General features: G+C 39.1%; 1 protein-coding gene across 1 annotated transcript in view; it reads left to right on the top strand.

Annotated features, from left to right (window-relative positions):
• The window catches only part of LOC308388908 (protein kinase C epsilon type-like), a 99,369-nt gene that overhangs the window by 56,182 nt on the left and 17,097 nt on the right, over positions 1–26,090 (top strand). Inside the window, exon 11 of the mRNA XM_080869886.1 lies at positions 20,770–20,924. Within this exon, the coding sequence (XP_080726012.1) occupies positions 20,770–20,924 (155 nt within the window). The remainder of the gene's footprint in view (positions 1–20,769; positions 20,925–26,090) is intronic.

Here is a 26,090-nt window from a genome sequence, read left to right as displayed (position 1 = left end):
GGGGCAGCATTGGAATTAGAATCTGTACCGTCGTACATCGAAGCTGACAAGCTCTCTTGGAGAAAACATTTGCAGTTTGTTTCTTGATGAAAACTTCAAAAGTACAACAGATTAAAAAGAATGAAAATAGAAAAATTTAAAAAAAGAGGGAAACTCTCACCCGACAAGTTTTAACATCACAGGAAAAACTGAATCAAACTGCAGGCTGTTCTCGAGCTTTTTCTCTGCTGTTTTTCTTTTGAACATCTTTAATCCAAATCTTTGATCATTTGTTTCTGCTGCATCTTGAATTTGAAGAAATAAGATAAAAATAACTTACATGTTCAGGATAAAAGATTTTACTGCTCTTCTAAGTTTGATTATTTAGTCTTATTAGATTATTAGTAAAGGGGATAAAAGATCATTTAAAACCTGAGAAAAACCGTTAGGCAGTCTTCTGTTAATTCTTTTGTAATTTCCTTTTGTTTTCTTCCCCTCTCCTTAATAGAAAAACGATTGTTGGGTTAAACTGCGTACATCTTGTGTTCACACGTGCACTGCAGCAGTGAACCTTTGTGCTTGGCAGGGGATTATGTTGGATAGAACATTAGCTGATATTTAACCTGCCTTATTCCTAGAACAAAGCCTGAGTGATGTTGGCTTGCTCAGAGGTAAAAATGGTGCTGCTAATAGTCTGGTGCATTTACCACTGGGAGGTACGTGCCTCCTTCACACTCAGGCTCCTCGCCTTAGGCCTCCTGGCTAAACCACGTGGAGTGTTTCCACCAGTGCAAATGAAGTGAGGTGTGATCAAAACGTTTCAATGATGGTTCTCCAAACGTCAAAACCCTTACCTGCTGTAAAGACAGTAGGTAGCTGAAGTTCCATTCAAGCACGCCACCTTGGCCCTTGGACTTGTTACGCTGTGACGTCTGCTGGATTCACTTCAGTGTCAAATGAGCAAACCTTAAATTTGATTTTCAGAAAGTGGACAAAGTCACAGGGATGCATATCTGGGTGAGAGGTCAAAGGCGAATGTGGGTTGCATAATCATTGTGCCCTGTGCTGACACAAGATGGCACTGTGACATGCTGTCAAATGTTCTCCCTCAGGATGCTGCAGTAACACCCCAACAACTTAACCTGGGGTACACATTCTTAGTGCACAATCCTGTAAAAGTAAAAAAAAAAAAATCCTCAATCCTCCCTTACAGTGTGGTAGGTCTAGCAAAATGATGAAAAATTTTCAGTTGTAGTGGGACGCACAGTTCTCATAACCAGCAGCGATTTTCCACATGAAAGTCTTGTCTGTTTGAAAACGACATCGATGCTAGCAAGTTTAAGGTCCACAGAGATATCACAGGTGCCAGACCAGGACCTCCGGAGCGTGATCCAAAAATCGCTTCATTGTTGGAAGCTGCCTGAACATCTCTGAGAAGATGATTTTGAATGAGAGGTGGCTCAAATTTAGGATTTAAGTGACTTTGTGGAGAAAATATCCCAACTTGATCCTCTCAGACTTCGAAGTTCATGTGTGAAAACGGCCTAAGGCCATTACCTGTCCACCCCTTGACCTAGTTGTATTTTAGGTTCATTATTTAGGGTTAAATAGGCCCTAAAGGAGGACGTGTTAACAGCTAAGCATGCCGTGTAGGTTTGTAAACACATCCAGAGCAGTAATAGACTGAGAGAACTATAGCAAGACAGTCAACCTATACAAGAACTATAATAAGAGAACTGCTCTGTATTCACTTCTCAGAACACATCACAACTTCTCGTTATGTTTTGGATCAAATCGTCTTCAGCTGTCATATTTTATATCTGCTGAATGCAACATTTTATGAACTGTGCTGTTAAACAGGCAGCTAAGAAAGACTTTTAAGAAAATATTTCAAGCAGCTTTAACACTAAAGCAGCGAAGCACCAGTCTTCAGTCTTCTTGCTCTGTCATTCACAGGTTACTCTGCTTTCATCATCTCCACTTTTAGCGTCTTTATCCATCAATACTTTAAGTTGGCTGTGACAGACAGACACACAAAGGGCAGCTGTGGGTGGGACGCCCCTACATGGGCAGTCCTTTCAGACCTCTGTATGTTTTGTCTATTGTGCGTTACATAAATGTTCCTGTCGGGAACCATATAGTGGCTTTGTACATGCACATGTGTGAGAGCGTGTGTATTTATGATAAAGCTACTTCCAGGTGTGTCCTTTCTAAAATGCAGAAGAGAGCAGGACACATAATCCGCTGAGGTGCAAACTTCTTTCTGATCAGCTTGAACCTGAAGAGGTTCAGGTGCTTTACACAAGCTGCACACACAGTCAGCGAGGTAAGCATGAAAGTTGGAGAGGTTTTGTTATTTAAAAGAAAAAAAGCTGAAACCTTTATTTTTTTATTACAAATACAGCATCTCTTCAGCTCTTTCCTGAAATAGCTAAAACCACTCATCAGTGTCAATGTGCCTTCATGTGTGCACTTTCACAGCCTGGTGGAGCTGAGTACGAGAATGCAAATGTTCTGCTGGATTTATAAATTCTTTGCCATCCCTCTTTACTGCGAATTACAATTTAATATCTAATCATGCCCATGTGTGAAAAGCCGAGGCAGCTGTCCAGTGAATTTACACTGAGTGAGTGAACGCCATGTGTTCTGCCTCCTGCACGCTCTACCAGACCATTTAAAGTTAACACCAAGGGTGTCAAAGTCATTGTAGTTGGCTCAATTTGACCTCAAATGGTCTAGACCAACCATTGTTCACCTTTAATGAACCATCGTTTTACCAAACAGATGAAAGATAAACACTACTTTAAAAATCTCTATTTTTCTACTCTGAAAAAGTGCCAATACATGCACATTAAAATTTATGGATCACAGTACATCTACAAAAGTTGCTGTGCTGCTTATTTATGACCCATGCAACTTCACATTTGGAAGTTGTTTTTTTTTAATGTGCATGTATTTTCACTGCTATTTAGCAACACTAGTGACCCCACATCAATACTACCAGCGCACTTAGTTATAAAATTGGAGTTATTAATGACTTTTCTGCTTTTATTCACACTTTTCAAAAAGCCATCCAGTGCACTTTTGTTCTTAGGTCCGCATGTTTGACGTTGCTGGTTCAGACCCTTGTTTGAAACAAACAGAGTCTTTTGAGTAGTGAGGATGCATCTGATGCAGAGAATTTCCCATCATGTCCAACATGTGAGAAAAGACAGCCTGCTGACTCTGTCCCATCCCAGTTCTTCCACCAGCATCCAGAGTTCAGCCTGGTCACACAGGAGCCGTAAAAGCGTAAAAGCCTATGATGCATATCTCTCACACTTTGGTGTCTGGTGTGATCGGCAAAATAATTTGATCCATTACTGACCTTTGTGTCTTAAAAGTGAAAAATAGCCATTTCGTGTTCATGTAGATAGACAGGAATCGGTTGTATGAGATAACACTTCAGTCGTTAAAACAGTCTTTAAAAAAGTTACACTATATATTCACTACATGCACTGTACACTATAGGTCTGCTGTAAATGAGGCATTTATTTTAGAAGACTTGCTGTGCAGTTCTTACAGGTACTAACAAAGCCTACTTCTGAGAATTCAGCTTATGTTCCAGGAAATGATGTTTTGACAGGAAATGGAATATACACATACTGCATATGTGTGTTGTCTGTATAGCTCTGGTCACAAGTTCACAGACACTTGTCACGGCCATAGATGTCATGGTAATTTTAGGCTTTCTATGATTTTTTGGGGGGTATGTAATTTTTGCAGGGTGGAATGATTCTATAGCATTTAACTTTTATGGTTTTATAAAACAATCGGGTGCACAACTTTGATAATATTTAGAATTTTCTCTAATCCACACAGGGTCAAAATGATATACATTATATACATTATACACATAATTCACACTAATGGTCAGATTCTACTGCATGTGAGTTTTTCTCAGTTTGTTATATTTCATATTTCAATCATACCACACCACTGAACTTTACTTATGTGGAATCCTCAGTTTATAGAAGGTTGTGCCTCTGACATAGACTGTTGTCAGTTCAGCAGGTAGCTTCCTATCTGCAAAAGTGGATGTATAAATAATAAATGCATGGATTTATTCTCTTGCTCTACATTGTTTTAGGGATTGGTTTGCTGAAATAGTTTCCTTATCTTCACGTGGTATCGTTTTTCTTCCATTCTTTCTGTCATCATCTCTGAAGAGATCTGGAAAGAATCAACATTTTTCAGAGTTTCAGTTAAGTTTCCACTCTAGAATTGAAACCAACCATCTTTAAGTTTTGTGATCTGGTCCAGCTGTCGTCACTGGACTGAAGTTCAGGGGAGGTTTCGTGCCTCAAAGTTAGGTTAACATCAAAGTAAAAAGTCAGAAGTGTGAAAGAATCCTTAACCTGCTCATTTAAAGCAACATGACCTCACTTTTGGGAATAACTTTCTTTGATAAAACAGCGCTTCTTTGTTCTTTTCCTTTTCTGTGTCAACAGACCATCAATTGAGTAGCTTCTCAAGGTGTGTTTGCTGCTGCCAGTGATCCATATAATACTATTTTTAAGACATTTCAGGGGGCTGCATGACCTTTTTTTAATGTTTTGAAAGGGGGAGTGTCACCATAATCACCTTCTTTATATTTAAAAATCTAGAAGAAGTAGACAATTAAAAAAATGTTTGAAAGGAAGAGAATTATGACACACCGGTAAAGAGATTATTTCACCTGCTTCTGCTTCTACTTCTCATGTTTGAACATACATTGCAAGATATGCAGTGAAAAATTTGGAATTCTACAGGGGACCAGTGGGAGCCAGATATGTCAGGGAGGAGGCATAGAAGATATTTTGCAAGCTGCATCTGTATTTATTTTCTCTGAATGCTCTGGAAAGTCTTACACTAATTGATGGTGTTTCCTGTTCAATTTATTTATTCCTGTTATTTTCCTCCAAAGCGAACACAAACGTGTGTGGAGTCGACAGAGACGGAGAGAACGATAGAAAACGTCATAGAGACGAGACTGCATTGCGTATTTGTGTCTTGCATTATTTCGTCTTTATTTTGTTCTTCCCATTTTTTTCTTATCAGATTCATCCTTGGATGCACGCACACACACACGCACGCACACACACACACCCACCAGCGGTTATTGAAACTGTGTTCTTGATTGAGACAAAGGGACTGCGATTCTTATGTAACAGCTTTGATCCTTATCAGTGATGTGTATTCCATATGTTGTGGAACCCCCACCTTCATCACCTGCCTCACCCAACTGACCCCATCTACTTCCCCTCACCCTCCCACCTCACTCTTCTTAGAACACGCACTGAATGCTCTGTAAACAAACCCACATTTACATCCTGCATCTACAATGACACAGACACAGCAGCGGTGTCACTCTTCGCCTCTTGCAAAACGCCAGTTCCACTCAGCCTTTCACTGGGCTGATCTGTATCGACTCAGTTTGCTAGTCTGACCGTGACGATACAATGTGGCACTGATTTAAACTGAAGAATTTAATCCAAGAGATTTATTCTGCCATTCTTTTTAAGTGTCTGCAGAAGGATTTCTGTTCCTTGTGGTGTTTTCACCATCCGTCTGTTTTCCACTATGGAGTTTAAGGCGAGGCGCCTAGACCTCGCTCTACTCAGCCACCTCCTCCAGCCTCACTAAGGATGTGTTCAGGAGGTGTGTTAATCAAAGGCCTGAGCCACGTCAACTGGCTTCTTACTATGCAAAGACATAGCAGCTTCCCTCTGAACCTTCCCCAATCACAAGCTTCTCAACCTTTTTCTTGGAGAAAGCTTCACCACCTGTATCCACAATCTTATTTTTTTTGATCAGTACCCAAAACTCATGGCCATAGGCGAGGGAAGGAACATTGATCTACCAGTAAATCAACAGCTTCCCCTTTATGGTCAGTTCTCTCTTCACCACAGCGCACTGATACACTGTTTGCACTGAAGACGCTGCCTTCAGTCCATCTTCTCTCTTCCCGACTTCTAACAAGTTCCTGAGATATTTGAAGTCCTCAACTTGAGGCCCTGACTCATCTCCAGTCCACCCTTGTCCAAATGACAACCATGCCTTGGTTTTGCAGATGCTACTTTTAATATAACCTATTAATTACTTGTAGGTTATACAAAGCTAGAAACATTACTCCACTTTAAAATAATAATTATGATTTTTTTTAAAGAACCCCAAAAAAAACTCTTATCTCACCTCAGTAACCAGGTCTGTCCCTTTAACTCGGTGAGGTCTAAGGACGGGACGCTTCAGTGGCCCCTACCTGCAGGCCTCCGGTACACAAGCCTGTCCAGACATGTTGTGCCGTGCACAAATCTTTGGTGGTGAATACATGGAACGTGGTTATGCAAGTGTTTGTGTGTCTGTCTGTCTAAGAGAGATTGTGCTAATTTGAAATATTATTTTTTTTCTAAAGTGATAACTGTAAAAACCTCCGTCCATCCATTTTCTTTGATTTATAATATTTATAGGATTTTTTTTATTTAGTGCTTGTATTGATTCATTTTATATAAATGTGAGTAATTCAAAAATTTGAGAAAACTATCATTTGGATTATTTATTTTTGTTATTTTACTAATTGTTTAAGTTATTTTATTATATTATTTGTATAAATCGATTTTGATAATTATTGCGGTCGATTTTTATATTATGCATTTTTATTCAATTTAATTTTAAACTTCTGACTACATTATAAGATATCCCAAAACCTGATGGAGGCACTGAGTTCATGGTGACATCACTATGCCTAAAAAAAGTCTTTGTACTTTGTGTGACCTATGTTCTACCTACAACCGCCCCGCCCTCCTCGTTCTTCTTAATCGACTGTGGGATCACAACCGTTCCCCTATCGGCCTAATTACCGCTGAGAAATGTAAATAACATTATACAACAGTAGCGCCAAGGCCTCGTTCTGCTCGATACACTGTGAGGCTGAAAAGTGAAGTCAGAGAAGGAGAGGACGAGGAAATGCAGATGGCGAGGAGAGCAAACTAGAGATGATGAGGGGAAGACGTGAAAAAGTCTTTTTTCAGTATTTGTGATAACAAGATGGCTGGTGGTATTTGTGTTGTTGTTTTCTTTTTGCCAAAGTGAAGGAAAGATTACATAAAGAGAAGCAGACGTTGAAACAGATTGGTTTAAAGGGGAAAAAAAGTAGCTGTGATGCAAAGACCCGGTTAGATTGCAGTGGAGAGTGAGTGTTTTTTAATGAACTCTAAGAGGGAAAGATCAGAGGAAGCAGGGATGGCCAGAAACCAGGCAGGTACATTAATGAACCTTTGTTGTTCGGTGCTTAGGACAGAGAGCGACAGATGGACTGACACAGAACGATGGAAGGACGGATAGAGATGAAGACAGCCAGAGAATAGCAGACACAGACTGAGGTTTAGAAGACTGAGAGCAGAGATGAAAATCAGTCAAACTCAACCCATGTGTCTTAGTTTTTAACATCTGTTATATCTGCAACTATTGACATTCACATGTGGCGACATAAAAATTATTTGTATTTATCAATTTTTTGTCCTATTGTATGTAAAGTGACCACCTTTGTTTTAGCAGTAATAATGGATAAATCAGTTTGATAGATATCAATCTTGCAACCTTGTTTTGGTCATTTATGTGTGACACTATGTCTCAGCTGAGCATCGAGCTCATTAGCACTCCTACTACCACTACTTAGGATGTACTAGACTTACTAATTCATGCTTATAAGCTCTGCTTTTGAGGACTTTAACCTGTCACGACACAGCGGATGCCCTTTTTGTCACTGCCGACACTTTTCTTAAACTCTTCAGCAGCAGTGTTGTGCACAGTTCACATGAACACTGCCCCCTGTGGCTCAGGTAACACAGGACATTATTCACATTAACTTCATCACAGGCTTTGTGTCAGGGTTATGGCTGGGGTCATATCTTCCCCTTTATATGGAATTTATACATAATTTAGTAATTGAAGAATTGCAAGGCCAAACTGTACCTCAGAGACTTTGATTGAAAGATAAGATCTTTTTGCTTTTGAAAGTTATGCTTGTTTTGCTAAAATGCAGCCTAACCCTAAACCTACCTGTGGTTTAGCAGTGACCTGACCTGCAAATAACTTTGTGTGCATGAGGTTGGGGGTGCAATATCTACATCTACATGTGCTTTTATGTGGACAGTAAACAGTCATAATATCTAAATACAAACCTAGTAGCTATTTGTGGTAATAGCAAACTTATTTTATTGTGAAATTTGAACCTTTCTTGCAACTAAGCTAAGCTAAAGATGTGTTTGCAGTCTTTAATCTCATGTGAGATGTAGATGGTGAACTAGACCATAATTTGCATTTAGATTTAGATATTAAATATAAACTAAGACCAGCACCTGATGTTACACAATACAAATGTAAGTTGCAAGGCCTGTTTTGACACCCTTGAACTGACCCCATCTCTTCACCTTAGACTGAATGTAAACACTCACACACTCACAAAAAAAACTTCAAACATATCCACCCAGACAGCCTTCCCTTCCAGGAATAGTCTACTTCTTATCATTATGACAAATCTTCAGTGGTGTTCAAGAGAGCTGGGTGATAGTTAGACCCTTTACAAGTCACTGTGACACTATTATGTGAATAGAAGATGTCTTCTGAGCGTTTCTTCTGGGCAAATTAGCTTTTCAATAGACGGATCAGTAGTAACAACCAGCAACCTGATGCCAGCTCTGTGTTTATCACCTCATCAGTACAAATTATTTGGATGTGTGTGTGTGTGTGTGCGTGCGTGTGTGTGTTCTTGCACTTCTTGTGCAACCTTTAAAATGAGAGCATTTTGTCCTGTCCTCTTTTCCCCAAAGAGCTTTTTGAAGACTGCAGTGGGCTTTTTGAGAGTTGCAGTGGGGTTAAAAAAGCATCTCTGACACAACCATTAACCCGATGTCAGCAGTGTCATGCTGCTCCTTTCTTCGCACAACAGATTTTACTGGCACCATTTTTGCACATTTTCAAATGAAAAGAGGAAAGCACTGGTAACATTGACAGTGCTGTTATTACAATCACATCTTCACCCATCCATTTTTTAACTACTTATCTGACTAGGGTGGAAGGCAGCTGCGGCCTAGCCTAGCTGGGCAGAAGGGTTCAGCCTCACCAGCCCATCATAGGGTTTTTTGTCGTAGTGGACTAATGTAGTTAAAGTAGATTTTTTTTCATTAAATATCATGTTCTGTCTCTTCCTCAGTTTATGTTTCATACTTTTTGCCCTTTTTGGTTTCTTGGTACTACTGTTTTCTGTATTTTTTTGCCCCTCACTCTCTGACTGGTTGCAACAGATGGCTGCCTCTCCTAAAGGGCCGTTCACACAGAGATGTAGTTGTTGGTTGGTCACTAAAGCACAGTCCAGGCTCCGGTTTCCTAGGTAACCCTCCAATGTATATACTACCCTGCCATATGTCTGTCAACAGTGTTCTTAACTCTCATTGGTAGTTGCTTTAGTTGCTCGCTTTGAAGTTGAGAAAACCTTATCTCAGGACCTCTGCACCAGACCGTCACCTAATGTGATTGACTTTTTGTGTTTTCTTCTCGTCATGTTGCTGGTAATCCCTTCCTCTGTTGTAGCTGTTCTTCCTGATTGGGAGTCTTCGCATCACTGGGACGCTCTGATGTTGTACGATGATTACTTTAGTACATAAAGTAACTTGAGATGATTTTTGATGTGTACTTGGGTTAATTTCACTTTGCAGCCAGTCAGAATTTGGCCTTAATGTAGCATCCATCCCCATGGTTGTTGGGCAACACACTTTTTGCTTGTACAGGCCTGCACACAGGTTTGTGTCCTCAGCTTTTGCGTTGGTTAAATTCCCATAATCCTACTCCTAGAGAAGGCAGAGGGAGCCATAAATACAGTTTAATATCTTTGAGCGTTCAAGAAAACCAAGAAAAAACATGAGGAAACAGGAGAACCAACAGGTGAACCTTCTCGCCGTGAGGCGAACTTTTGCACTATTGTGCCGACCCATCAAAGTACATATTTGGCTTCATCTGTCCCACTCTCTTCTGTTTTCCAGTTATCCTAACATCCTTATTATGCCACTTGTTCCCTCCATCCTCCTCTCTTCCTCCTGATGTGCTGCTGACACGTTCTCACTCTGTCCACACATTGAAGATGTGCAGGGAGTGCTCACACATGTATGGATGAACATTGTCCTCACAGCACTTTTTTGTTGCTTAGAGACAGAAAAAACCTTCACTCACAGAATCATCTACCTCTTTGTCCAGTTCAAAATCACACAAAACACACACGGTACACAGTTCACCTGATCGACCTTTTATAGTCACCTGACATTCCTGGAAGTCTGTTTCTCATTAAATGAATCACAGTCAACTACTTACCTCCTTTTTTTCCCTTTTGACCAATGAAAAACAAATCAGTTTTACCCCTGTTCTTTTTATTCCTCGACCAGAGACGGCACCGGACTCAGTAGTCATTTTCACAAAACTTTATTCATCTTTACTCATCTTTACTCATCTTCATTTATCCTCATTTAAGCATGCATCTTCTAGAAGGGAAGACTTGCCAGGCTGGTGCCCCTCTGCAAAATCTTCACCCCTTTGTTAGTTACAGCCAGCTTTATAGAGGCGTCCCCATCATAAAACCCCCCCACGGTGTGCTGCAAACTCTGTGTCTGTGTCTATGTGAGTGCTCGTGAGTGAGTGTCCGTGACAGTTAAAAGACTGTGGGTGTAGGTGACTCCCTAGAGGTCATAAAAACCCATCTCCCTTCCAGACCACAGTTATCCAGTTACAAATGTTGAGACCTTTCACAGTTCAACTGGGGGAGGGGTCTTCTACAATCTACTCCTAACTTCATGACACAGTCAGGCCTTTATTACATTGAGGGCAGTGTCAGTGTCTCTACAATAATTCTACATTCTATGTTAACACATTTCTAAACTTTAAAATAAGCTAAACATTTCTACACTTGTCATTCATTCATTTATTTATTTATTATGGGAACAAGGAGTAAGACGATATTCTGTGGGAGAACCAGCAGCCCACACCAAGTATTTAACTTCTGTCAGAGAACTACAGTGAGGGTGAATTTAGTGTGTGAGAACAATAAACACACACAGGCACAACATTGAGGTTGCCCGGCCAAATATGTGTCAGCCTTGAGCAGTGCAGAGTTGTTCTTTACAAAACTACAGTCATTAGTAGAGGTATGTTTGCTGTTCTTGGGTTGCAGTTCAGGCATAGACAAACATGTAATTTTATACTTGAAACCCTTACATAATGCATTCCTTAGACCTCAGACTTGATGTTTACTTACCTAAACCCAACAGTGGTAGAGGTGGCAGGTCAGAAAGGATTAATATAAATCAATTTTGATGTTAAATCTTATAAAAGATTTTTTTTGATATAAAGTTTGTCTTTAGTTTATGATGACATGTTTTTTTTAATATAGTTATTGACATAATTTTTTACATATCTGTGCCAAAAACTAAAGTGGCTTAAACTTGCATTCTTTCTAATGGCCAGCAGGTGGAGAAAAAGTCAGATTCTAAGAAATTCTGTAAGAAAATTACTTTTTTGATATAGTATCTCAGGTTTTTCTAAAAAAAAAAAAAATAAGTAAAAAATTATGGTCCAATTAGTGGAAAATAGAAAATAAATCGAGCTATGCTTTAGTGCATGTCTCTCTGTTTCTCAGTTTGAGCCTGGAATATATAAGCTTTTTTTAAGAGCAATACCATACATCACACAGTACCATACAAACTATGCAATGTCCACACTTTTAAAATGAGCAAAGTATGTATTTTATGGCTCTGTTTTATATATATATAGCATGTGTTGGAAACACTGACATAGTTGTGGCTGAAATGCCAAACTAGTGGATGACTATGACCGTCTTTTATATACAGTCTACGGTCTGTCCATAGAGACACATCATCTATAGGCTGCTTCCAAAACTCTAAATTGCTGCCAACATTTGTTCGTATGATTGAGTCAATTACTGATTTCTGGATGTTGTATTTTTGTGCCAGAGCCAGAAAATTGTATTAATATATCCACCTTAAGCCGCAGCTTATTAAATGTACATCTCACTATATTTAATTTCTGCTATTGGTAGCTTTTAATAACATTGGATAGTAGAAGGACATTTGGAATACAACAGACATCTAAAATGATCAACATTTCTCAACTTTAACTTCCATTTGCGTAAAACAAATATGTATGAAACCCTTACTGCATTTTGCATTGCCCTGTATTACTGCTGTTGTGTGTTTATACATGCAGTGATTGATAAATATGAGGAACAAATTAAATTGAAGATTATACAGACTCAAGGCAAAGCCAAGAATGCAGGAATGATTTTTCTACTAAACACATTAGGGTTTAATATGTTTAACTGATTAGAATGCAGAATTTTTGAAAGCAAAAACAGGTTCAGTGGCCACACACACAGAGTACGCTCTGTCCTCCAATTACAATTATTTCCTTTTGCAAGGAGAAAAAAAAGGAAAAGTCCAGCTCTTCTCTTCAAGTCAACATCTGCGAAAAACACATAAATAAAATAAAAATAAAAGGATGAATCAAAGTTTTTCTGAAGACTAATTGTCACATCTGGAGTGAAAGTCACTTCTCAAAGTTACCATATAGCATTACGAAAACTCTGATTACCACAAAACAAACTCAGGACCCAGATTCTGTTGAAAGAAATCACCAAGTGAATCTTTACTGGTTGCCTCTGTGTGGTAATGACCAGCAGCCAAACGGTAATGGCTCATAATGTTCCGAGGAAAATAGGGCAGCAATTGAGTTTTTTTGTTCGTGCATGGACAAAAGTTCAAACCCCACTTGTTGTTTTTTTGTTCCCCGTTTTTGACTGACTTTGATGAAAGTGTTTATTTTAGCTTCATGTCAGCCGTTCATATTTTTAGGAGAGGAGAAGCAGTGCGTTACAGCTAACATTTCAACAACTGGAGTGGTGGAAAGTAATTCAGCAGATGAACTCATCTTATCTAACATTTCTATAATTAGATCTCAGTTTTAAGGGCAATGTGAGCACATCAAAATTATTGCAAGTTAATAAACAAATATATGTATGTATGTGTGTGTGTATATATATGGTAAATGGCCTGTATTTATATAGCGCTTTACTAGTCCCTAAGGACCCCAAAGCGCTTTACATATCCAGTCATCCACCCATTCACACACACATTCACACACACTGGTGATGGCAAGCTACATTGTAGCCACAGCCACCCTGGGGCGCACTGACAGAGGCGAGGCTGCCGGACACTGGCGCCACCGGGCCCTCTGACCACCACCAGTAGGCAACGGGTGAAGTGTCTTGCCCAAGGACACAACGACCGAGACTGTCCAAGCCGGGGCTCGAACCGGCGTGTATATATATATATATATTCCCACTAGTGCTGTCAGCGTAAATCTTGTTGAAATGACGTTAACGCCACAACACGGCAAATCTCCGTTAACGAGCTACCGCGGATCGCCCCGTGCATGGGGCTGGACGGCCAGCACGTTAACGAGCTAACTGCGCTAACACACTAGCTCCCACCCATGTAATTGAGCATTGCGTGGCACAGCTGACATACTGTTTTACTTTTGTCCATCAGGGTCATGCTTCACATGAAAACCAAAATAGTTCCAAAGGCCAGATCTGAATGAGGGTGGGGGAGGTTCAATTTCGGGTAGCGTTGAGGCAGCTGCCATGTTGCAAAGAGCTTAGCTTCTTTCTCACTAGCTTGCGCTGTGCTCAGTGGATCTGCGCTCGACAGTGCAGCCTAGGCGGAGTAGTTGAACGCATATCCACTGAGCGCTCAACACAGACAACATCGTCAGAAGAAAAGTTGATAAAATAAATCTCAGTGGTGTTCATTATCCTTTTTAAAGCCGTATAAGCGCGGTTAGCTCATTAACGCGTTGACGCCATGCAGCCCCACGCACGGGGCGATCCGCGGTAACTCGTTATCGGAGATTTGCTGCGTTAATGCGGTTATGGTGTAACGTCATTTTAACGAGATTAACGCTGACAGCACTAATATATATGTGTGTGTGTGTGTGTGTGTGTGTGTGTGTGTGTGTGTGTGTGTGTGTGTGTGTGTGTGTGTGTGTGTGTGTGTGTGTGTGTGATTGACTGTGTGGTCACAGTACAGACAGTATGAGGTAATGGTTTGGGCTTGTATAAGATGCAATGAGATTCAAGTTAAGACTTGTTTAACAGCAGGCTGGCACCAAGAGGGCTCATACACACAAACTTTAGAAACACACACACAAAATAGTCGGATAACCATCAAGACGTTATTGTCAGCATTATGTAGAATGTAGTGAATCGTCTGGCCGTGTGCCTCTAAAATATGCCCTGACTTTGTCTCTCTCTGTGTGTGTGTGTGTGTCTATGTGTGCGCGCCCGTGTGTCAGAAATGGGAAGCCAGTATCTGTACATTTGTAATTACAGTCAGGAAATGTTTATTCATGTTTGATTGGGTGGGACCAGCTGGGACTTTGGGTACATTTAAACAAACTATTTCAACATCCTGTTTAAAGTCGCTTTCAGGAGGAGTGGAGGGAGGGAAGAAATTCTCTCTGAGGTGGACTATCGGCCACTTATGTAACACGAAATTTTGAGGCCTCTTTAAACTGATAACAGAGGGGAGAAAAGAGCCCAAGGTTGGCTTTAACCCTTGTATGGTGTTCGGGTCTGTGAGACCCGTGTTCAGTTTTTTTCAAAAGAAAAATTAAACAATTAATTATTTTTTCACGTGTAAATGTGTTGTGTCTTTCCACTCACTCCACTTGATTATAACTGATTTATTTATAACATTTTATATAAAAGAAAAACGAGAAGCACATTAATTCATAAATGTGATCTAACAAAGGTAAAGGGAAAAAATTAACCATGTTTGCTGTTCATATGTCTTGTAATTGGGATGAAGTAAACATCTGTTGAGTAATTTAACATAAAATTGTTTGATAGTGTTAATTTGGAAAGCCAAAACTCTAGCGGGTCCACCAGACCCATGAACACTGGCTGAGTAACAAAAATACGAACACCACACAAGGGTTAAATATACATGGCATGAATGTGACATGTTTTGGTGAATGGCCAAATTAATTTTTTTAATCAGTTCCGATCCAACTAAAGAAAAGCAACAATACTCTACAGACAGTATAACACTTCATTGTGGAAGGTCCCTAAAGCTCAGTAGCAATCCTGATTTCATGGCAGTTAAAAAGGATTTAAAAGTGTATTAGTATAGTAACATACACCCACTGCTAGTCAGGACCCTTTTGCATCACATTTTAATGGACTTTGTACCTGCTTACAATCAGTTTTAGACTTGTTAGGCAGTGCTACACAACACAACACAAAATAAGGTATAACATCTACATAGGGACAGAGGTTGGTAAGCTAAGAAGACATGATTTTCAAATGCTGTTTAATTAAGTCTATATCCAATTTAATCATTTAAACCGCAATCTCAGCAGGTCAGCAGACCATAATATTTACCAACATCTGGTACCCTTATCATACCCTTAGATATGGTCAGCGTTGACATATTTCATATAGAGTAGGGCTGGGCCATATTATACCGTTCACGATAATACCGGTATAATGTTAGGCAACGATAGGAAAATGAAATATCGCGATAGAATGGGAGTAAAACGCGCATGCGCAGTGCCTTTGTTTTCATACGCACATGGCCGGTCGTTGAGTGAAACAGATGAACCAGAATTGGTTTGTAAAAATGGTGCAACTTCAGTGATGTGGAACTGGTTTGGTGTTTGTCCGTCAGATACACAACAAAGCACTTTTTTTTTTTGCAGAACATGCAAGCGGCCATCGTTATTGTCGTATTTGTCGGACTAAGATGCTCTTAAATCTGGGAGTAATCTGGGTCCTAAGCTCCGTAATCTTCAGGTCAAACAACACTGCAGCATCACTTAAGAGTTAAAAACTGTCTAAATTCTTTCATCTTTAATAAAACGATCAGCATTGCTGCTTTACCAGGTGTAACTATAAAGTTTAACTTCCAGGCATCCATGAAAACAAAAGTTATTACATTTAACGGAGTTAGAAGTTAGCAGGAAGCTAGCGGAAGTTAGCTCGCTAGTTTCGCTAGTTACCTAAGCATGATATAGCATGTTCTGACTGAGAGATTTCTGAAAAAAAATCAAACGTACAGCTCTGCTGTCACTTCCAGCATAAATGAAGACAGGAAACTAAACAGCAGTGACGTTTGTAGGGTTACTGAAGTTGGGCTAGCTGGTATATAATGATGTGCTACGTGATCGCTAGCGACACAGCTATGTTAGCATAACATAAGCAGTGAAGCTGGAGGACGAACACTAACACTTTTCCACTTATAAAAGTTAATGTGAAGGTTCTTCATGGTTAGAGACAAATGCAATCGCATGGCAGGATGCTGTAAACGGACCAAACTTCAGTCAGGAGAACAACTGAGATAATCCATCCACAATACGAGGTTAGTTATTAATATACTGCAACAACATGGGAATAGAGCAGCTGCCAGAGAATTCAACACTAATGAATCAATGGTACAGAAGTGGAGGAAGCAAGAAGAATGAGTTTAATAAAGTTTGATTTATCTGACTGCTTTGTTTCGCTTAATGTGCCTTATAATCCTGTGCACCTTATGGTCCGAAAAATACGTACTGCACACTGCAGTTTAATGTTGCAAAGCACCTCTTTTTAACTTCAGTGGATATTATACATGGTTATGCTCAGGATATGTCAGCCCATTTCTACTGGAAATGCCTTTTGGTTAAACTTTCAGCAAGGAATTTGCATTTGCACTGTTACATTTTTATAAAGCTTTAATGTACATAAAAACCAGCTTCTTGTTTAAGTGAAAATAAATGGAAGGTTGTCTTTTTGCACTAGTAATGTTGTGGAGTTGTATTTTGTCTCGCATCAATTATATCGTCGGTTATATCGTTATCGCAAATTTTCAAATATATATCGTGATAAATATTTTTGGCCATATCGCCCTGCTCTAATATAGAGCGTAACATTTTAGCTCTTGTAGCCTTCATATAGTTGCTACACAACTGCAAACTGTTTTGAAGTCAAAGGAGTTCCATCGTATCTGTTATACTAACCTGCCTACTGGAAATAATGATAGCACATTAACTCTTTCACGCATAGTGGTCACTACAGTGGCTATTCAAAGGCTGTTTTCTTGCATTTGTGCCAGTGTTGATGGTATACTTGCACATCAACCAGTACATTGGACAGTGATGTGTCCCTCCATACCAAATTCATAATTCAGATATGTAAAAAAAACTCATGTTTAAAAAAATGAAGTTCAAAAATCTTTTTTTCATGCCTGAAGATGAATAAAAATACTTAAGAAAAAAAATCCTGATTGAGGTTGTCATAATTCATGCATGAAAGGGTTAAAATGGTCTTATGAAGTATCTGTATATGAGAAGAAGAAAAGTTCGCAGTCATCTGCAAAATACCTGCTAATGTACAATTTTTGCATCCGAACAAAATTGGACTTCCTCATCGTCTAGATTCAGCGACTCTCATTAAAGAACAATCAAGTCTTTCAAGCTCTGTAGTTTCTCCATCTAGCAACGACCCTCACCCTTGGGAAGCTTAGCACTTGAAATATAAATTATTTGTATTTTTTATTTTAAAAAAGGGGAACCAGAGGAAGGTTAATGCATATCGGTAGAAAGGAAGCATACAGTTGGTGACTGTTGTTTTGTTTGAGCTGCAATGGTTAAAATGGAATTGCCATATCTGGTTAATATTGCTATCAGAAGAGAAATAAATCTGTGCACTGTTTTATAAATTTCCAACATTTTGAATTGAATTGAAGTTACCACAGTGTTTCCAAGTGTCTAAAATTCAAGTGGGAAGAATCATTGAGAAATTCAAAGAGAGCCACACAGTACAGAACAAGCCTGGCAGAGGTAAGAAGTCAAAGTGAGAAAGTATCTAAAGACCCCAGAACAGCCTACCTTCAAAATTTTTCACTTACTAAGAAATTTCACTTCTGCAGAAGAAACACCCTCAAACCAGGCTGAAGGTGAAGCACAACCTGGAGAAAGATTATGGTGAAGATCTGCCTCCAAAAGACCAATAGGAAGGTTACTGACTGGCCTGCATGACGCCCCGACTTGAATCCCAGTGAAATTTTTGAGGTGAACTGAAGATCAAGGTCTATGCAGGAAGACCAGCAAATCTAGAGAAGTTTGAAAGATTCGCCAGAGCAAAATAGTCTGGGAGTACTCGGGAGAGAAGGATGTGAGACTACAACAAATGATTGCACTACAACATAACTGTCTATTAGTATCACAGGGCCTAATCATTTTGACGCTGGTAGTTTTCGATTTTTCTCAGATTCATTTTGCTTCTGTGCAAATGTAAGCATCCAAAATAAAACCAGGATGTTTGGAAAAGCTGTGCTCTATTTAACATCGCTTGGGAAATACTTAAAAAAAATCATATTTGGAGGCTAATAATTATGTCCTCATCTGTAAAGTGGGTTGGGAAAACTGGGGCAAAGTGGTCAAAAAAACAGAAAACTTGTTTAGTCTCTAATTTTAGATTTAAGAAACAAGAGGCTTTTTTATGCCATAAACTTTTTCAATTCTCTGGCTTAATGATGCTCTCATAAATGTCTGTTGTCCTTATGTATTTGTTTACTTTAGCCCATTAGACATTTACAGTCGCTTACAAACCTGCAAAGACTGAGTTGCACCTGACAGGTCGATTGTGTCACATTCGCTGTCTATTCCGAGACTATAAACCAAGACCAACTGCTTTTTTAAGGTATTAGAAAAATGTTCCAGCTTTTTGAAATGTTCGAAACAACAAATCAAGATGTGTCTTTCTTTTAGTGTGACGACTACCTTCAAAATTTTTCACTAGTTCAGGATCAGCAACTCAACACTCTGTCTCTTAAAGTGCAGTCCAAAGCTCTCAAGATGTGTTGCAAGGCAGGCAACATAGACAATGACTAAGAATTAATGTATCCTGTGGCCAGTTGTGAACACTCATTATGGCCAAACATACAGACAGTTTTTTAGGTAAACATGCCCCAAATATCCAGATGGCGACAGGTTTGACGTGCATCTGATGAGTTAATGGAGCAGGTGCTGTATAAAGCCAAAGATGTTCAATGTTCGTGCTTAATCACTGTTCCAATGCTAATAAGGAGAACTCAGTGGGTGTGAGACAATCATAAAATTTCTACTTCTTCTTTGCTGTTGTCTTTTTTAAATAACAAAGGGTAGAACATGCACAATCATTGTCATGCTTAAACCCATTCACAGCTAATTGCATTGGAGAGGAAACTGCGGTTGTTTGTGCAGCTAGCTCCACAATTTTAGGTACATGCAAGAAACAGAACTTTGTTTGCTCTCAATGTAATGAAACACACACATAGAAATGCTTTTGTCTTTGTTCTACAGAGTTTACAGGATAAATTGGTTTTGGTTTTTTTTTTACCTTTCCACGTGCACATATTCTGTTTACATACTTCCTGTGTCTCAGATTCAGTCTTTGTCGCTCTTTACAAATCCTATATACGCCTCACAGCCGGGGGTCTCCTTTAATGTGGTGGAAACACAGAAGCTTCAGATCTGTAGCTCTGTGTCACCTTAACAGCTAACGATGTGAACCCTGAGGCCTCACACAATGGCTCTGACGGGCTCCTCCTTGTTTCTTATATACCCAGCTGTTTATATCACAGCACCCTCACTGCACATACTCTCTCTCTCTCTTATTTCCTATATGAAGAAAGCGAGCTGGAATTCAGGAAGGAGGCCGTTTGTTTCCCCACGGAGCCCATTTTCATTACCAAGAGAATAGGGCTCAGAGGGCGTGGTCTACAGCAGTGTGTGTGTTGTTTTTCGCCTCTGTATGTGTGTGTATCACAGGAAGGGGTTCTATGGAAGTAGGGACAATTAGTGGTTGTCACATAGCAATCTGTATTGTTTTTCTTTCTCTACTCAGGGAAATTTGAGACAAAATCCAAAGTGTCTTGTGTTTTTAAAAATGGGTTAAATTTACAACTAAGATTTTCTCTCTGATTAATAAACAGTTCGTGTTCCATTTATTGTTTTCTTCTAATGTCTTGATTTAGGCAGATGTGATGTGAAAAAATTGTGAAAAACAGAATGTTTGAACAGCTGGTGGGCGGGGCTGCTGTGCTCAGCCAGAGCTGTGTACCTGTGATGATCATATGAGAGGCTCCAGGATATCATATAGAATCAAGAGCAGAAAAACGGTTTGAAAATGGAACTTTTGGCTTACAGCGGTTCTTCGTACATACAGCGACCTCATTATTTGAAACGTTTGAAACATATTTAAAATGAACATCCGCCAGTGTAATGATTTTCATTAAACAGAATATAAAGAAAAGAATAATAGGTTCCTTTTAAGTTTCCAAAAAATATGTAACAGAAGATTTAACAGTTAACTGTAAACGATTTCTGCGTAGTTTCCAAAACTCAATTAATCTAAAGTTTTGAAAATATTCAAAAGCAAGTGTATACAATGTATTTTGTTTTAGTGACTGTATATGATTTATGAGTTTAAATTATTTATTGTTAATGGATAAATGTAAGAGCACTAGCTTAAAATCAAGAATCTTAAAAGAGGAAGTGCTGCTCTGTTATTGCCATGTTTCATTCACAAAATTACCAACATCAGTGAGTTATGTTGATATTTTTGCCATTTTCGAATTGAAATATTTACACACTTACTGAATAAAGTTATTTTTCACTGTCTTCCCGCAGGACCGCTTGTTCTTTGTGATGGAATATGTTAATGGAGGAGACCTGATGTTTCAGATCCAGCGATCAAGGAAGTTCGATGAGGCACGATCTCGTTTTTACGCCGCCGAGGTCACATCTGCCCTGATGTTCCTGCACCGACACGGAGTCATTTACAGGTAACCGTGATGTGCTTGTTCGATTAACAGGAGACGTAAGAGAATTTCTGAAAAAAATCAAAGAATGAAGAAAACTGCAGCAAAGCCTTCCTTTCCTGAAATGTACATTGGTCTGAGTAGGTGTCAGAGCGCCCATGTTCTAACAACACATAACATGTTTCCATTGTTTGGACAGTCATTCAGGGGTGGGTGATTCACAGAATCACTGAGCACGTAATTTGTGAACTTTGTTGTCAAACTGCTCAGTGGCTGCACATCATTCTGCTGGTTTGAAAGTTTCTGAATGCACGAACCATAAAAGGTGGAGTGGTAGGTTTGAAAATATATTTAAGAACCTTTAAATATGTACTTTTGAGTTTCCAAGGTGGAAAACACAAATGACCAAATACTTTACAACTATTGCTTTGCTTTGATACATATGCAGCACAGTAATTAAAAAACATAAAATCTTGTTAAAGTAATATTTTTCCTCTGTTCCAAATGTAGTTTTATCTGTTTATTGATAGTGGCTTTGGGGCAAGAACCAGTCCTTTTCAAATTTTGCTATACGGTGCTAGGTAACCATTTAATTTTGACAAAAATGCTGCATAACATCTCTTCTGTGCAGTTTGCATGCTGTCGCCATGCTTAATCTGGTTTACCTTTCTATTATTATTTTGTCATTGCCCTTGGCTAAGGCACTAGCATTTGTCCAAAGTTGGTACATCAGCACTGCAGTGCAGCAGTTTGTAATGCTTAAAGTCAGAGAATGAATGGAGAATCAACAACTGCAAACTTTATACAGTTTGTCCTGAACATTTTCTAAACACTTTAGCAACGACAATTTATTTATTGTAGAGTCATTTATTGCATGATTTATCAGCCAGTGATGGCGATGCTGGTAGCTGCATCCACCCCTGTATGTAGAAGTGTGTTCCAGTAAGTCTATCTAATATATTATCTGTTCTGAATGTATTTTCTGAGTAAATACTGGGTGGATGAAAAAAAACCCACTTTGGTGTCTTTGAGAATAATAGTAAAGCCGTGATTCTCTTCAAACTCAAAATCTTGGTAACTATTTGTTAAATACCAAGATGTTTGCATTGCAAAAACCTAAAAAAATATAAAAATATGGAAACTCTAGGACAGGGAAAAATTTAAATAACTGATTTTTGGTAGTCTCAGTTATATTCACCAGCTATGTTTGACCAGTGTTTGATTGTTTTTTTCTAACTTCTTTCCGTTCAAGCTAAACTCAAGTTTAGTTCAGGCATCATCAGTCTTGGGCTGCACATTGTTAGCTTTGCAAACAACCACAGAAAATCTTAATTTTCCAACACAAAGCCCTATTAAGATAGAAAGTGATTCACTCAGTGGGGGTTGCTTTGTAGCTGACAGTTGGTAACTAGTGCACAATCATTTAGGTAGATAACTCTCTAATGGATTTATTTCTCAGTCACATGTAAATCAGTGGTTTTCCTACTGATAGCTGCTTCAGTCATTTGCCTCACTTCGTGTTGCTAACGAATACTTTACCCGGTGATGGCAAGTGAATGTTTGGGTTTCTATACCACTGCTAGTTGGTTCTGTGGAGGATGGACACCCTTTAAGAAAAAACATCCTCAAGCTTCATCAGCTGATTTACAGTAGGTGTAGAACAATTAAGCCAAATATGTGAGTGTAGTTAAACTTCATCCAGGCATGTTGAGTAGCACTGATGTCAGGTTGGTTTGGATCCTTCAGAACACCGACTGAGAGAGGAACAGCTCATTTTAACACAGTGTTGCTTGTTGTCGAGTACTCACAGAGTGTTCTTGTGTTTGGTCATGACCCTGGAAGTGCTCTGCGTTCATACGTGTGCTGAGATTACCTCACTGTCCTTTTGCTCCAGGTATTTTCTGTCTGCATGGATCCATTCAGTCATAATATCATTGTCAACCAATAAGAAACACACAATTGGTCCTAAAAAATCCACACAACTTGAATCATAACACCATTGTGATGGATGGAGACTCAGAGACGATTTTGGTTGTTTGATCCAAAAATATCACTGATGGAAGAAAAGCATGTTGTTCTCTCTGCTGTTTTCCCGGATGAATGTGAACTTTAATTTGCTGTTTAGAGTCTCTCATCATGCAACCTGTGCATGAGTTTGCATGTGTTTATGTCGTACCATCTGTGGCATGTTAGCAGAGAGAATTTTTGTTTATGGCTTTAAGTTTCCAATTCCCTGACACCTGTATGATCCTCCCAACAGCAAAATATTTAAAACACATAAACAAGCACACATCTATACCTACAGGCTTGTTGATATAAAACATTTTCCTTAGTTGAAACCTGATGTGTCCTCACAGCAGTCTGTCCAGCCTGAATCTAGACTAACAACCAGGTCTCTTTGAATGGTGCCGTGAAAAAAAAAACTGTTGAAATGTTCTGTTGTATGTTAGAAAATACACTCACTGTAAGAATCCAGAAAGAATAAATATATATATCTGTATACTACAAGCGTCATTCACTATTGACCTTCCAGTCTTACACGACCCATAATTTTACCTCCTGAAGCACAGCAGCCTCCATGTGCCCCTTCCTTTTTTAAACATTTCCACATGTCATCCTTGTCTAAGACCATATTTGAAAATATCATGTCCATATACTTGATCTTTTTTAAGAAAATGTCCTGCAACTTTCAATACTCCCACTTTCTAAACATATTTACATGTACTTTTCATTAAGAATTCATAAATACTTTTATCATTAGAAATAAAATGTCTCTAACTTGATGATGACAAAATTCTGACATGTTTGCTTCAAACATCTCAGGCCAGTTTCTTGTCAGTTAATTTAATTTAAAGATTGAGGCACATCTCTGATATTCATATTTCATCTATAAGCCAAACGAGTTTTTTTTCTCACTGTTATCTTAAAAGTTGATTGTTCCACAGCAGAAAAGATCAGTGCAGCAAGAGAAAAACAAATAATATTTAAAAATGTTAAATTCTGACGGGTCAGAGTTGAGTGGAAGGTTTTGCATACATGGAAGATGTATGCAAAAGTGGTCAAAATTGAACCCTAGAAGGCTATGTGAAATCAGGCAGACTGTCAAAACCTTCACAGTGTGGAGACTGTCAAGGTCTTAGGTTGTTCCTGTCAATGATAGAGAAAGAATACCACAACAGCTTTGACCTATCTGAAAAGAATTACATAGCCCTGATTATTCCACCCTGCCAAGGTCGGCCAAAGAGTACTGGGATAGTAGTAAGTTTCTATTCAGTTTCAGATTCACCCTGTTTTGCTATGTGATGAACTCTACAAACTGAGCAGAACAATGAAAACTGTTTCATTGTTTTGTCTATTCTCAAAAAAAGTCTCAAGAAAAGATAAGTACACTGGCTACTTTTACTTGTCTTGTTTACAGGCTGGCTGCGGGTTCTTAAAAATCTTAAACACCCATTTACTGATAAAAGAGTTTGTATGAATTCTGCCAGCACAAACATTTCAGAACTGAATGCTACTATTTTTGACCCCTCGACACATTTAGATCACACAGTGCAACGGCACTGTTAAGAGTGTGCTATTTTTGGAGTGGGCGAGAAGATTGGACGAAATGTAAAAAAAAGCTGTTTGCCAACTAACAAAAAACAAAATGCTTGGTAGTTGACAGGAAAAAGGACAGATGTGAGATTTGCGAGGAAAACTATACTTTCAGTCTTGGTAGTTGTTTGCTTATCAAACTTAGGACAATACGGTGACATTAGCAATCAGGATAATTTGTAAAATTTACCAAATAATTGCATTTTACCTTGTTATTCTGAACCAATACCTACGGGTTAAGGAAGTTGTGTAAAAATTATAGTTTTCCATGTAGGTCTGTGAAAAACTGAGTAAAGCCTTACTGCTTCCATAGAAGAGGATAGATAACTGTAGGCTGCTGTAGGAGGCCACAGTCTTTACAGGGATTGATGTACAAGCAGATTCACCAGAAGATCAGACCATTTAATCCTCATTCTGAACCTAAAAGCCACATATCAGACTCTACAGGCCTCAGTCAGCATACTGAATACTAAAGCTGACCACACAATTAGAAAAAGACTGAACAACTATGGCTTGTTTGAAAGGGGTGCCAAATATCTCTCTTCAAGCGGAGATGGTTGGCCATAAGCCTTAGCACTACTTCAGCCGAAAACTCAACACAGCATATCAGGATAAACACCTCGTGTCGACACCTCGGGTGATGATTTGGGCTCACTTTCTAGCCACAGGACCTGGGGACCTTGCAATTAAGTTGACCATGCACTCCAAACTCCAGAGTGTTCTAGAGTCAAATGTGAGATTATCTGTCTGATAGCTAAATGCTTGGCTCAAATTGGCTCAAGCAACACAACAATGGTCCCAAGCACAGCAGCAAATTTATAACAGAATGGCCAAAAAAGAAAAGTTGTCCCTGTGGCCCAGTCAAAGTCCAGACCTCAACCCGACTGAAATATTGTGGGTCGACCTTAAGTGAGCTGTATATAAATGAATGGCTGCAAATGTTGGTTAACTGTTGCAAAGAAGAGTGGGCCAAAAGTCCTCCACGACGACTTTTCAAAGGACTGCATAGAGTCCTGTGAAAACCTTCTTTCTCACGACGTGAAAGTATTTAAACCTGTAAGCATCATGTCAGAGCAGACACAACAGTTTTATGTAAATTAACAGTCAATGAGACCAGTGACTATCCAGTAATCGGTGCAGCTCTACAAAGTTACCGTAACTTCTAAGCCTATCAAAGGGATGAACATGAGCTAATGCCAGTCTAAACTAAAATAGCAGCCTGGTGATGCACTTTCAGCTTACTCTAAAAAAAACTTCTCATTGAACCCAAACTTTTTGATATTGTTAATGATACCTGATAAATACAGCAGTTGTTCACAAATAAGCAGGTACCCTGGCTGGTTATGATGTGAGAACCTCCAAAAACTCTAAGCCTTTAATAGTCTAATTAACTGGTTCCAGTCTTGGCATTAAACATTGGGCCTATTTTTAAGAGCAAAAAGAACCACCACTGTTTTGGAAATGTCTCTGAGTTGTTCCAAAACATGTCCCTAAAATAAAAAAATGCCTCTGTTAAAATGATATATCAGTTATTACAATAACAAATACTGCATTAACATGAGATGTGGCTGTTTTGGTTGCAGCTTATCCCGGGGC

The sequence above is a fragment of the Rhamphochromis sp. 'chilingali' genome (assembly GCF_963969265.1).
Source record: "Rhamphochromis sp. 'chilingali' genome assembly, chromosome: 20".
NCBI classification, from domain to species: domain Eukaryota; kingdom Metazoa; phylum Chordata; class Actinopteri; order Cichliformes; family Cichlidae; genus Rhamphochromis; species Rhamphochromis sp. 'chilingali'.
Note: the sequence above shows the minus strand (reverse complement) of the source record. Positions and strands in the feature narration are given on the sequence as shown.